This window comes from Carcharhinus amblyrhynchos, chromosome 14 (genome assembly GCF_965287045.1).
Source record: "Carcharhinus amblyrhynchos chromosome 14, sCarAmb.v2.hapA, whole genome shotgun sequence".
Taxonomy (NCBI): domain Eukaryota; kingdom Metazoa; phylum Chordata; class Chondrichthyes; order Carcharhiniformes; family Carcharhinidae; genus Carcharhinus; species Carcharhinus amblyrhynchos.
In genome coordinates, this window is record NC_137337.1 from 26,681,958 (window position 1) to 26,694,160 (window position 12,203).

At 42.7% G+C, this 12,203-nt stretch overlaps 1 protein-coding gene across 2 annotated transcripts in view; it reads right to left on the minus strand.

Annotated features, from left to right (window-relative positions):
• The window catches only part of mdga2a (MAM domain containing glycosylphosphatidylinositol anchor 2a), a 769,467-nt gene that overhangs the window by 522,683 nt on the left and 234,581 nt on the right, over positions 1-12,203 (minus strand). For both annotated transcript variants that reach the window (XM_080202474.1, XM_080202475.1), the window contains exon 2: positions 3,799-3,938. In XM_080202474.1, the coding sequence (XP_080058600.1) occupies positions 3,799-3,938 (140 nt within the window). The remainder of the gene's footprint in view (positions 1-3,798; positions 3,939-12,203) is intronic.

The following is a 12,203-nucleotide window of genomic DNA, read 5'->3' on the forward strand; positions in this document are numbered from 1 at the left end:
CAGTGAACAGAATTTCTATTTGCATAAACAACTGTTTTCTCATTATCACTGATTATTTACTGCCGTGTTTAGAATACTGATGATAATTTTTTATGGCATCCCAGACGTTCCGGTGCTTCCAGCGGTTGCAAATATTCAGTGGCTGAGGATGACAGAAGATGTTCAGTGCCAGATAAACTTAATCTATATATGGCATTAATGAATATTAAAGTGCATGTACTTCAACCTGGCTCCATCTGGGAAGAACTAAATATCATCCAAAATAGTTTACTTACATCACTCTCATCCCTTGGGATTCCTATATTTTACGGGAATCCTAACTGGAACACGTTGGCACATAAGTGATTTCTGGAAACCGTCTCATATCTCAAACCATTATAATGATATGAAGTAACTTTAAGGTGACCCTAAAGGTTGCACTTAGAGAATCTTCAACATTTTGCTGAAAGTGGGCTGAGTTTGCAGAAGAATCATAGAATCCTTACAGTGCAGAAAGAGGCCATTTGGCCCATTGGGTCTGCACCACAACAATCCCACTCAGGCCCTATCCTCATAACCTCATGTATTTATCTTGGTAACCCCCTTGACACTAAGGGGCAATTTAGCATGGCCGACCTCGCCTAACCTTCACATCTTTGGAGTGTGGGATGAAACCGGGGCACCTGGAGGAAACCCAGGCAGACATGGGGAGAGTGTGTAAACTCCACACAGACAGTGACCCGAGGTCAGAATCGAAACCGGGTCGCTGGCACTGTGCCGCCCTTGGAAAGAAAGGAATAGTAACACAAAAAAAAGTCAGATAAAAATCTGAAAATCTGAAAAGAAAAGCAAAGGGAAATGCATAGCATGAAATTAATCTGCATGAGGTAGAAAAAGGATAACAAAGTTTTATATTTCGAGTCGAGATCCTTTGTCAGAATGGAGAGTTTGAACTGACTCTTTCAGAAATTTACCAAAACCAAAGTGGAAGGGAAATGAACAATAATACAAGTGTTTTAACTGTGAAACCATAAACCAACTTCTAAAATTCTGAAAAGATTCCTGAATGATAAGTAAAGGTTCGGACTCAGGAAGAGGAAAGATAATGCGACAAAATGTTCCGTAAGGAAACGTGATGGGAGAATCCATCAGAAAATTAGGGACGCAGCTCAAGTTTGAAGTGGGTTAATCATAAAAGCATAGAATTTGACAGCACAGATTGAAGCCATTGACCCATTCATTACTCAGCAATTAAAGAGACACCCAGCAAATCCCACTTTCCAGCTCTTGGTTCATAGCCTGGTGGGTTACAGCACTTCAAGTGCATATCCATTTCAAATAAGAAGAGGGTCTCTGCCTTTACCATTCTTTATGGTAATGAATTCCAGAATCCTAATTCCCTCTAAATCTCACGCATCTCACCCTGAATCTGTCACCTTAATTTTAACCACTCAACCAAGGAAATGGGGCCTTCCGATCTATTCTATCTAGATCTCTTCTAACTTTGTACACATAAAACGTCTTCCCCCATCCTCCTCTATTTCAAAGAAAGCAACTATGGCCTATCCAACCTTTCCTCATACTAAAATTACCCAGTCCAGGCCACATCCTTGTAAATCTTCTCTGTATGCTTTCTGGTGAAATCACATCTTTCTTATGAAGACCATTGCTACATGCAGTGCTCCAGCTGTGTCCTAGCTTCTGTTTTACACAGGTCTAGCATAACCTCCCAGCCCTTATATTTTATGCCTTGTCTACTGAAGAAATCATCCCAGTTGCTCTCTCGGTGACCTCTCCAACATCTTCATGCACTCCAAGGTCAGCCTATTCCTCTGCACTTCGGTGTCCTTGTATCTTCCCTGTTTGTTAGCCTTTCCTAAATGTATTACCTCACACTTCTCCAGATTGAGCTCCATTTGCAATTGTTCCTAATACATCGATATCTTCCTGCACTCTATACCTTTGTTCCTGAGTGTCGACTACACAGCCAATTTTTGCATCACCTTCAAACTCTTTAATCATGTCCCCTTGTTAAAGTCCAAATGACTGACATAAATCATAACTAAGACAGTTTAAGAGGCTAGTAAGGGATTATATCTATCAGACAAAATGTGGACACAACCCCCTAATGAAATGTGTAGTTTAGGGGCTTTTAAAGTTCTGCTGAACATTCATAATGGGCTCAACTATCCTGATAGCTATTCTTGGGAACAGCCTTATTGTTTCTAAGTTATACCAGATGACTGCCAATTATTGCTCTTCAGTAAGAGTTGGCTTCCTTTTTATTTCAGCTGAAAGCTGTGTTTTTTTGTTAATCATTTTAAAGGGGTGGGATTTTAAGGATTTTCATATCATGATACTTTAACAGATCATATCCATCCTTCAGGAGCATTTGTACCTCCTCTATACATTTGTGACTCCCACATTGTGGGGTAAAGCCCTTAAAATAGCAAAACTGGAGTATGTTTGAACTCGGGACTAAGGTCAAATGGCCCCGCTGAGTCTGGGTTTTCTGACTGCCAGCAAAAATGGGATCTGCTGGAAATGGGGACAGAATTCTACATCCGAGTCCCACTGACCATTTTTAAAAGGCCTTCAGACTCTGCAAAAGTACAGCCCTCTATATGGTGAGTCTGTATTTTTATTCACACTAGTTTAAGCTTGGAAAGGAACGTCTGCAGAAATGTCACAATGTGAAGAAACTAATATTTTCTTGGTTGAAAATGGTGCTTGTGCCAACTGTACCTGCCAACAATGCAGCGACCTGCAAACTCCTTCACATGTGAACCTTCAATCAAAAAGAGGTTGATTGGAAAACAGAGCACTGCATACTCTAGAGGTGCAGACAAATTATCGCTGGATGTGTACATCATTCTAAAAGCAATCAAGAGTGAGGCATCGGTGGAGATATGCTGATAAGGGATAGCATTACACAGATCAAAAGATGTTAGGTGCGAGTGATACATTTATCTTAATTTTGACTTCCGTGTCCTCAATCAAGATGAACGATGGCAGTGCCACAGAATTGTGTATTTTGCATTTAATATGCTCAGAATCCGTGCTTTCAATTCAGTTAAAACAGTCAGGTGTACCATAAAACACACCAATGTGTCTCAACCCTGTCTAAAGGCAGCATATCCTTTTCCACGAGCGTGTCTGTTTTTCCACTGCTCCCTGCAATAACCTTATGGCCTTAATCAAGTTGCCAATCTACACAGCCGATAGTACCAAACTTGGAGTGTTTGTGCAATGTGCTATACTGATTAGGAACTGGATTGAGAAAGCCAAAATCATTTTGTATAGGGCCGATCTGGGGTGGAATTCAACCCACTCACAGAACTGAAAGGTCAACCTATTGCATCAAGATCACTGCATCCGAATTATATTCAGAAGGAATTTAGGAGGTGGCACAATGGTTAGTGCTGCTGCCTCACAGCACCAGAGGCCCTGGTTCGATTCCCGGCTTGGGTCAATGTCTGTGTGCATCTGCACATTCTCCCTATGTCTGCGTGAGTTTCCTCCAGGTGCTCTGGTTTCCTCCCACAGTCTGAAAGACATGCTGGTTAGGTGCATTGTCCATGCTAAATTCTCTCAGCGTACCCGAACAGGCGCCAAAGTGGGGCAACTAGAGGATTTTCTCAGTAACTTCATTGCAGTGTTAATGTAAGCCTACTTGTGACACAAATAAATATACGTTAAACATTATATTAATCTTCAAACTGTTCATTGCTTGAAAGAAAATAAGTAAAATAACCATGTAACAAAAGGAAGCGAGCGTAATGATAATTTCTGCTTGGAAATAGCAGAGTTTGGATTCACCTGTGGCCGTGGGTGACCTCTCACAAGGCAAGTTAGCTCCAAGGTTTCTCCTTCCCGGATTGTGTACACTCTCTCTGTATATCGTTCTTCTTCTATGTTACATGCTTGACCAGAGTGCATGATGCTTACAGTTGGCGGAGCTGCAGAGAAAAGAATATAGATGTAGTCAGTGCTAATCACACAAATGCCTGATTAATATTTCCAGTTCAGTGAAAATCCAAGACATTTTCCCAATTAATCAACTCAATTGTCATCAATTCCTATTCTCTGAACACATTTCCACCCAGATTACATTGATAAGTTTCCAGCTTAGATCCTCTATTTTAAACCGTGGCACAGCGGTTAGCACTGTTGCCTCACAGTGCCAGGGACCTGGGTTCGATTATGGCCTCAGGTCACTATCTGTGTGGAGTTTGTACATTCTCCTTGTGTCTGCATGGGTTTCCTCCACGTGCTCCGGTTTCCTCCCACAGTCCAAAGACGTGCGGGTTCGGTTGATTGGCCTTGTTAAATTAAACCTCGTGTCAGGCTAAATATGAAGGGTTATGGGAATAGAGCCTGGGTAGGATTTTGATCGGTGCAGGCTCCATGGGCCAAATGACCTCCTTCTTCTCTGTAGGGATTATATGCTTTTATTTTCTGGAACTAAAGGGAAATTGTGCAGAGAGGGTGATGTATGTGAAGTCCATATTTTAGGAGTCATAATGTTATGCTTATTGTATTGAAAGGCAAGTGAAGACCAACTAGTCCACTGAAACTGTCCCATTCTGGCACAGTGCATATTCTATAATGCAAGCAATCATCCCGTTCCTCCCAACACAGGCTAATGATGTTCTCGCAAAAGCAAAAAAAAAACACAATACGGTACATCATAGTCAGCTGTGTTATTCATTAGCTGTAGGACATTAAGATAGAAAGCCTAGAAAGATATAAAATGTTAAATTGCATTGACTGCCTTGCTTATTCATGCAGGGACACCAACCACAGAATTAACATGTGAAATGCCCTGCTAAATAGAAAACAGCAGAATCATTTCCATTGTAATGCTTTCATTGGAATTGATTCATAACCAACATCCCTCCGATTAGCAGAATGAACTGTCCAGTTCCTTCAACTGCTGCACTGCAAAAATCGCGCTTTTGTGACGATTGCAAAGATCAAAACAACAGACACTGCCGAAAGCAGTACAAAAACCAAAATACGGTGCATTGGAAATTTGAAATAAAACAGCAAATGCTGGAAATACTCAGCGGGGCAGGCAGCTTTTGTGAAGAAAAAAGAAACAGAGGTAATGGCTTGGATTTTCAAGGTGGGCAGGGTGACTCGGGAAAATTGCCAGCTTGGCCCACCTGCAATGGAAGGAAGTGCCCGCCAGCATGGGATTTTCATTGTGGAAGCAATGGTACTGACGGTGACTCAGATCACCATTGCCCTCACTATCATAGAACATAGAACACTACAGCACAAACAGGCCCTTCGGCCCACGAGTTGCACTGATCACAATCACACCTACCAATCTATAGACCTATCTATAACCCCCAATCCCATTAAACCCCATATACTCATCCAGAAGTCTTTTAAAAGACCCCAGCGAGTTCGCCTCCACCACCACTGACGGCAGCCGATTCCATTCACTCACCACCCTCTGAGTGAAAAACTTACCCCTAACATCACTTCTGTACTTTCCTCCCCGCACCTTCAATCTGTGTCCTCTCGTAGCGACCATTTCAACCCGGGGAAATAGCCTCTGAGAATCCACCCTATCTATTCCTCTCAACATTTTATAAACTTCTATCAGGTCGCCTCTCAACCTTCGTCTCTTCAGGGAAAAGAGTCCCAGCTCCCTCAACCTAACTTCATAAGGCATGCCTCCCAGTCCAGGCAACATCCTTATAAATCTCCTCTGTACCCTTTCAATAGCTTCTACGTCTTTCCTACAGTGAGGCGACCAGAACTGCACACAGTACTCCAAATGAGGCCTGACAAGGGTCTTATAAAGTTGCAGCATTACCTCCCGACTCCTAAACTCAATCCCTCGATTAATGAAGGCCAGTACACCATACGCCTTCTTGACCACGATGCATAAGAATCCTTCCAGACAGCAGCATGGGACATAGCTAACACTTCACAACTTGACTTAGAAGCCCCACAGATAAGAGGCCATTCGGCCCATTGAGTCTGCACTGACCACAATCCCACCCAGGCCCTACCCCCATATATAATCCCACCCATACCCCACTAATCCCTCTAACCTATGCATCTCAGGACACGGAGGGCAATTTTAGCACGGCCAATGAACCTAACCCACACATCTTTGGACTGTGGGAGGAAACGCACACAGACACGAGGAAAATGTGCAAATTCCACACAGACAGTGACCCAAGCCAGGAAATCGAACCCAGCTCCCTGGAGCTGTGAAGCAGCAGTGCTAACCACTGCGCTACCGTGCCGCCTTTGCTGTCTGATATAGTAGTAAAAGCTTTGTACAACAGAAGGGAACTCATCATCCTCCCCCTTACCAGAGAGAAACAGGAGTGGTGAACATGTGGCTTATGTGGACATAATTAAATTAATTGCATATAGATACCAAGTTTACTGGATAGTTGTCAAAAGGGCAGTTGTTTTTGCACAAGCAATATATCCTTACAATCTCACCAGTTAAAACTCAAATGATTCAAGGAACCAATTTGTTAGTCGATCTGATTTAATTTTAAGTTTATTTACTATTGTCACAAGTAGGCTTACATTAACACTGCAATGAAGTTACTGTGAAAATTCCTTAGTCACCACACTCCAACACCTGCTCGGGTATGTGCTGGTTAGGTGCATTGGCCATGCTAAATTCTCCTTCAGTGTACCCAAACAAGCTGGTGGGATTCTCCAGTCCTGCCGGCAACGTATCCCCGCCCACGGGGTTCTCCCCGGCGTGGGGTGACATCAATGGGAATTCCCATTGCCAGTGGCGAGAGCGGAGAATCCCACCTCTAGCAAATAAGGTGCCATCTCCCACCAGCGGGAAACATGCAGCTGGGAGGCCGGAGAATCTCATCCAGGGTCTTTATTTCAAAGAACATTCCGAAAACAAAGTACAAACTCGCAGTTTGAATACACGCGGTGAAGTGACAACACCATAAATCCCAAAATCCTACCCGATGTAACTGAACCGTGCAGTGTTGTTTTAGCTAACACGAAACACAGCCTTCGTAATTCTCAACAAGTAGAAAATGAAAGGATACAGCGACTTTCAGACAGTTAGAATGCTGCCTACGCAAAGCATTTTAAAGGACAATTGCCTCATTTTGTTGAAAACTCAATTATCATCAGCAGTAGTGGAAATGTCAGAAATTTACTATCACCTTCTCTAGGGTATATAAAATATAGGCTCCAGCCTTCTTTCAAAGCTAAATGAAAAAACCTATTTATCGCGATGAATGTCATCGAAGGTTTTGATCATTTGTTAAGGAGCATTCTGAGAGAAGCATACAACACCCAAGGTGCTTTTGTGTCAGTAGCTTCGCTAAGTAGCAGTACTCAAGAGAGAGCAAGCGAGAAAGAGGAGTGTTGGTTTTGCTGAAAAGTGTACAGGGAGACTGACCTTGGTAATAGCTACCAGGCAAGTTGCTGCACCCGAGAGCATGGGAGGCCCCATTGCCTATAATTACATTAGTCCCATTAGCGTTCTTTCTACGCTGCTCTGATTACTATCCCACAAGGGCAACCAAAAAAAAAAGGCCTTAAAAGCAAATGGAAATTCTAGGGCAAATTTTCCTGTCCCATCTGCCTTGGGAATTGCAGTGGGCGAGGGGCAGACCATGGAAATGTCCGTTGACCTCGGGAGGGATTTTCCAGTATCGGGGCAAAAGCGGCTGAAAAATCCCACCCTCTGCTTTTTAAAATATTAACCTTTGTTGGCCAGCTCAGCGTGTAGTCCGATTGCCGCTTTGTATATAGATTCACAGCAAGGATAACAATAGTTAAAATTTTCCACTCCCTTCGTGCTTTCAATCCAACAGGATCTCCTAGGCAAAAGATGAGCAGGTTAAGTGGGATTAGCCATGGTAAGCGTACGGCGTTACAGGGATGTGACGGAGGGGAGGGCCTGAATGGGATTCTCTTTGAGGGTCGGTGCAGATTTGATGGGCCCGATGTCCTCCTTTTGCACTGTAAGGATTCTGCGGTTAACTGAAACATTGAAACTAGAAGCAGGAATAGGCCATTCGGCCCTTTGAGCTTGCTCTGCCTTTCATTTTGATCACAGCTGATCAGTGAATTCAATACCCTAATTCCTCCCTTATCCCATTAGCCTCAGGAGCTATATCTAATTTCTTCTTGAAATCAGACAATGTTTGGCCTCAACTACATTCTGTAGTGAATTCCACAGATTCACCACCCTGTGGGTGGAGAAATTTCTCCTCACCCCTGTTCAAAAAAAAAAATTTTACCCCTTTTCCTCAAACTACGACCATTCCTGCCAATGTGAATGGAGATGTCAATAAATTGTCGTCCCTTCTGCAGCTGTGGGTAAGTGTGAGGGCGGTGGGGTGGGGTGGGAGGTCTGGAAAATTTTGGTCAGTGTTCAGCATTCAGCTAGAATACTCATTTTGTAAGGATGTCAGTCCAGAGATTTTCCTGATAAGATTCCCTTATCCCTTCTCCCTGCCTTTTCCCCTTTCTTTAACCTCCCACATTGCTTTGGGTTCAATTATCCCAACAAACCACGTGCATCATGTTGGGGAAATTGTCTCTTCACAATTTGTATTTTTCTTTCAAAAATATGGAAGGACATTGCATTATTTGGACATTTTGATCTTTTTTAAAGAAGGTCATAAGTTCACTGTCAACAAGAATGCCTTTCCTAGGAAGTTGCATGATTTCAGCTACCTGATCAGCAAGGCCCTTGAAGGGAGAGAGATGTTTGTTTAAAATTGTTTGGGAAAAAACTGGTTTAAAAGGCAAAGGTCTGGTGGTTTACCAGAAATCACCTGAGAGAGGAACATCCCACCCAAGCCCTTAACCCCATGCATCTACCCTGCTGATACCCGCCAAATGACATATCTTCGGACACTAAGGGGCAATTTAGCACGGCCAATCCACCTGACCCGCACATCTTGGGAGTTGTGGGAGGAAACCGGAGCACCTGGAGGAAACCCACGCAAACAAAGAATAAATTAAAGTACAGCACAGGAGCAGGCCCTTCGGCCCTCCAAACCTGCACCGACCATGATGCCTGCCTAAACTAAAACAGTACACACCTATGGAATCCGTATCCTTCCATTCCCATCCTATTCACGTATTTGTCTAGTTGCTCCTTAAATGCTGCTATCGTACCTGATCCCACCACTTCCCCGGGCAGTGGGAGGTGGCGGGGACACAGGGCGAACGTGCAAACTCCACACAGACAAAAATGGTCAATTTTTTTTTGCTAATTCATTATTAGAGTTCAAAGTATCAACGTTAACAGTATCGGGGCCCTGATGAGGTTTCTGTTGACGGCATCAGAAAACAGGATTATCAGGGTAATAGGGACAACTGTCCTTTATATTTATCACCAGGTTTATGGTCATTTTTATCTTATTTTGCAAAAAAAAGTGATAGAAAACTAAAGAACAAGTCATCCTTCTTTCCTTTATTGCCCCACTTTTCATTTGTCGACTTTATTTGTGGATCATAAATCTGCCCTCAAACAAAGGATCGGTTTTGACAGGGCTACACTTGGATTTTACAATCAAGACACTTCCACACAGGAAGGGAGATGATAGGAAAAGCCTCATGCCAGTTTTTTACATCTCCAAGCAGAGAAGGGCGAGGAGCAGTTAGCTCACTTACCTTCCTTTCATGTTTCTCCGCAGTGGCAAGACTTTAATCATTTAAAAGGAAAGGCCTGAGGAGTGACAGCAGCATTCAGAATTGCGACTAATTAAATCTGGGAAGGTTCGTCTGCACTTTATGTACTGTTCTGCTTTATGAGGTGCTTTGTCTTTCCTCACATTTAACAAAAGGCTCTGAGAGAGGCTGAGATTTTTTGTTGCTCATCTACAGTGCTGTAAGACATAGGTGAAAAAGACAGGCATCAACCAACTCTATTCCTTTTTTAAATACTCTTCTCTTTACCTTAGCACCTATAATAAGTCCTCGGGGGCAGAAGTCCCTTCACCAAAATCCTTTCATTTTACAAGTCTGACAACAGCATACAGCGTGCTTTCAGTTAGCAGTCCACACTAGGTGTCCCAGAAGAACTGACACTCCTGCTTAAATACAGAGCAAGGGGTCCCTGACTGGCCCATCAATTCCTTAATCAGGAAGTTCATACTCTAACAGGCCAACCCCAATTGCCTGATTAAAATTGTTACAGTGCCTGCCAAGATTTTGGGACAATTTGGGTCCCACTCAGTTATTTATCCTTCATCATATTGCTCCACGCACCTCCCCTGATGGTACTTTGCACAGTGAGCCAATGGGAAGGAGCACATGACATCAAATAAAATAAGCAATAATTCTTCACCAAAGGGCATTGGATGATTCCTTGAATAGGAACAATGTGGAGGGGTATGAGGAAATGGTCAGAGGACAGCACTATATCATGATCCTCCTTTGGAGAGTGACTACCAGCACAATGAGCCAAATGACTTCCTTCTGAGCCATAACAATTCTGTCAATCTGTAATTCTGTGATCTAATTTAAGAATAAATAATAGAACTTAAAAACACCAAAGGAATAAGCCCTTCGGCCCACCAAGCCTGCACCGACACCTGACATCTTTCTAAACTAAAGACCTTTTTGCCTGTGTGCAGTTCATATCCCTCTATTTCCTGCTTGTTCATGTATCTGTCAAGATGCCTCTTAAACGTGGCTATTGTATTTGCTTCTACCCCCTCCTCTGGCAGCGCATTCCTGGCACTTAACACCCTCTGTGCAAAAAACTTGCCTCTGACATCTCCCTTAATCTTTCCCTCTTTACCTTAAACTATGTCTCCTAGCAATTGACATTTCTACCCATTCTATCCATGCCTCCCATAATTTTATAAACTTCTGTCAGATACCCCCTCAGCCCCTAACATTCAAGAGAAAACAAACTAAGTTTGTTCAAATTAGATGGATCAAAGTTGAACAAAAGAGAATTAATATTACTTGCATTGTTTTCAAAAAGGGTACCCTTCTTTCGGGAAACGTCGTGTTGTATGGCTTTGTTGAGTACTGCATGCAAAGCTTATGGGATCACAAAAAACTGAAAATATGACATATTCACATTCAAAAGATAGATTTCCAATGAACTGCCTATAATTGTCAGTAGGTATCATACCACCATCATTGTCCCTGCAACGCAAAGCAGCTATTAAATCAGCTCTGTTGTTTGGATGTGGGCTATACCAAAGCAATGTGAAGTGGTCAAGATAATGACCATTTGTAACAGGAGCTTCCACTAGGTTAAGCTGATCTTTTTTCAGTCCAACTCACATCAGTAAAACCAGCACAAGAGATCATGGAGTTTCAAGCGTATGTTATATCCAATGCAAATTGAATTTCCAAGACATATTGAATGAGTTTAAGGATGTGATTGCACTGGAGGGGGTGCAGAGGAGATTCATTGAGATGCTGCCAGGGATGGAATACTTAAGTTATGAAGAGAGGTTGGGTAGGCTTGGGTTGCTTTTGTTGGAGCAGAGAAGGCTGAGAGGTGACCAGATTGAGGGATACAGAATTATGAGGGGCACAGAGTGAATAGAGAGCAGCTGCTGTCCTTAGATGAAGAGTCAGTCATGAGGGGACATAGGTTCAAGATGAGCGGCAGGAGGTTTTGGTGGATGTGAGGAAAGCTTTTTTTTAACCCAGAGGGTGGTGAAGGTCTGGAATGCATTGCCTGGGAGGGTGGTAGAGGCGGGTTGGCTCACATCCTCTACAAAGTATCTGGATGGTCACTTGGCACATCATAACATTCAAGATTATGGGTCTCTTCTGCACCGTATGATTTTATGATTCTCCTTTAAAAATCATGCTCTGGTAGCTGACCCAGCACACAAAATTGGTTACATCTCCGATTCAAATTAATTACAACTGAGAATTCCTATTAATTGCACCTGTATGTGTGTGGGCCTTCAAAAGAGGCTTTTTGAATTATGTTGTGAACCTAGATGCTAATGGACACCTAATAAAAGCTTTTATCTAGTCAGGACCTGTCTATTGTGCAACAATGTAATGAATAAATGGTTCTGTATAGTTTTTTTCCAATCACTATTTAAAATTGGATTACTCACAGATGGTGGACTGCACATTCCGATTGAAAATGCTAATTTCGTGATAATGCAGTTTGGTTACAAATGGGTTTAAGTTGCAACTCTTAAATCTTCCTAACCTATAGACCACAATGAGAAAGGAGAGGCAAAAACATCTCCTCCACGATCAGCCTC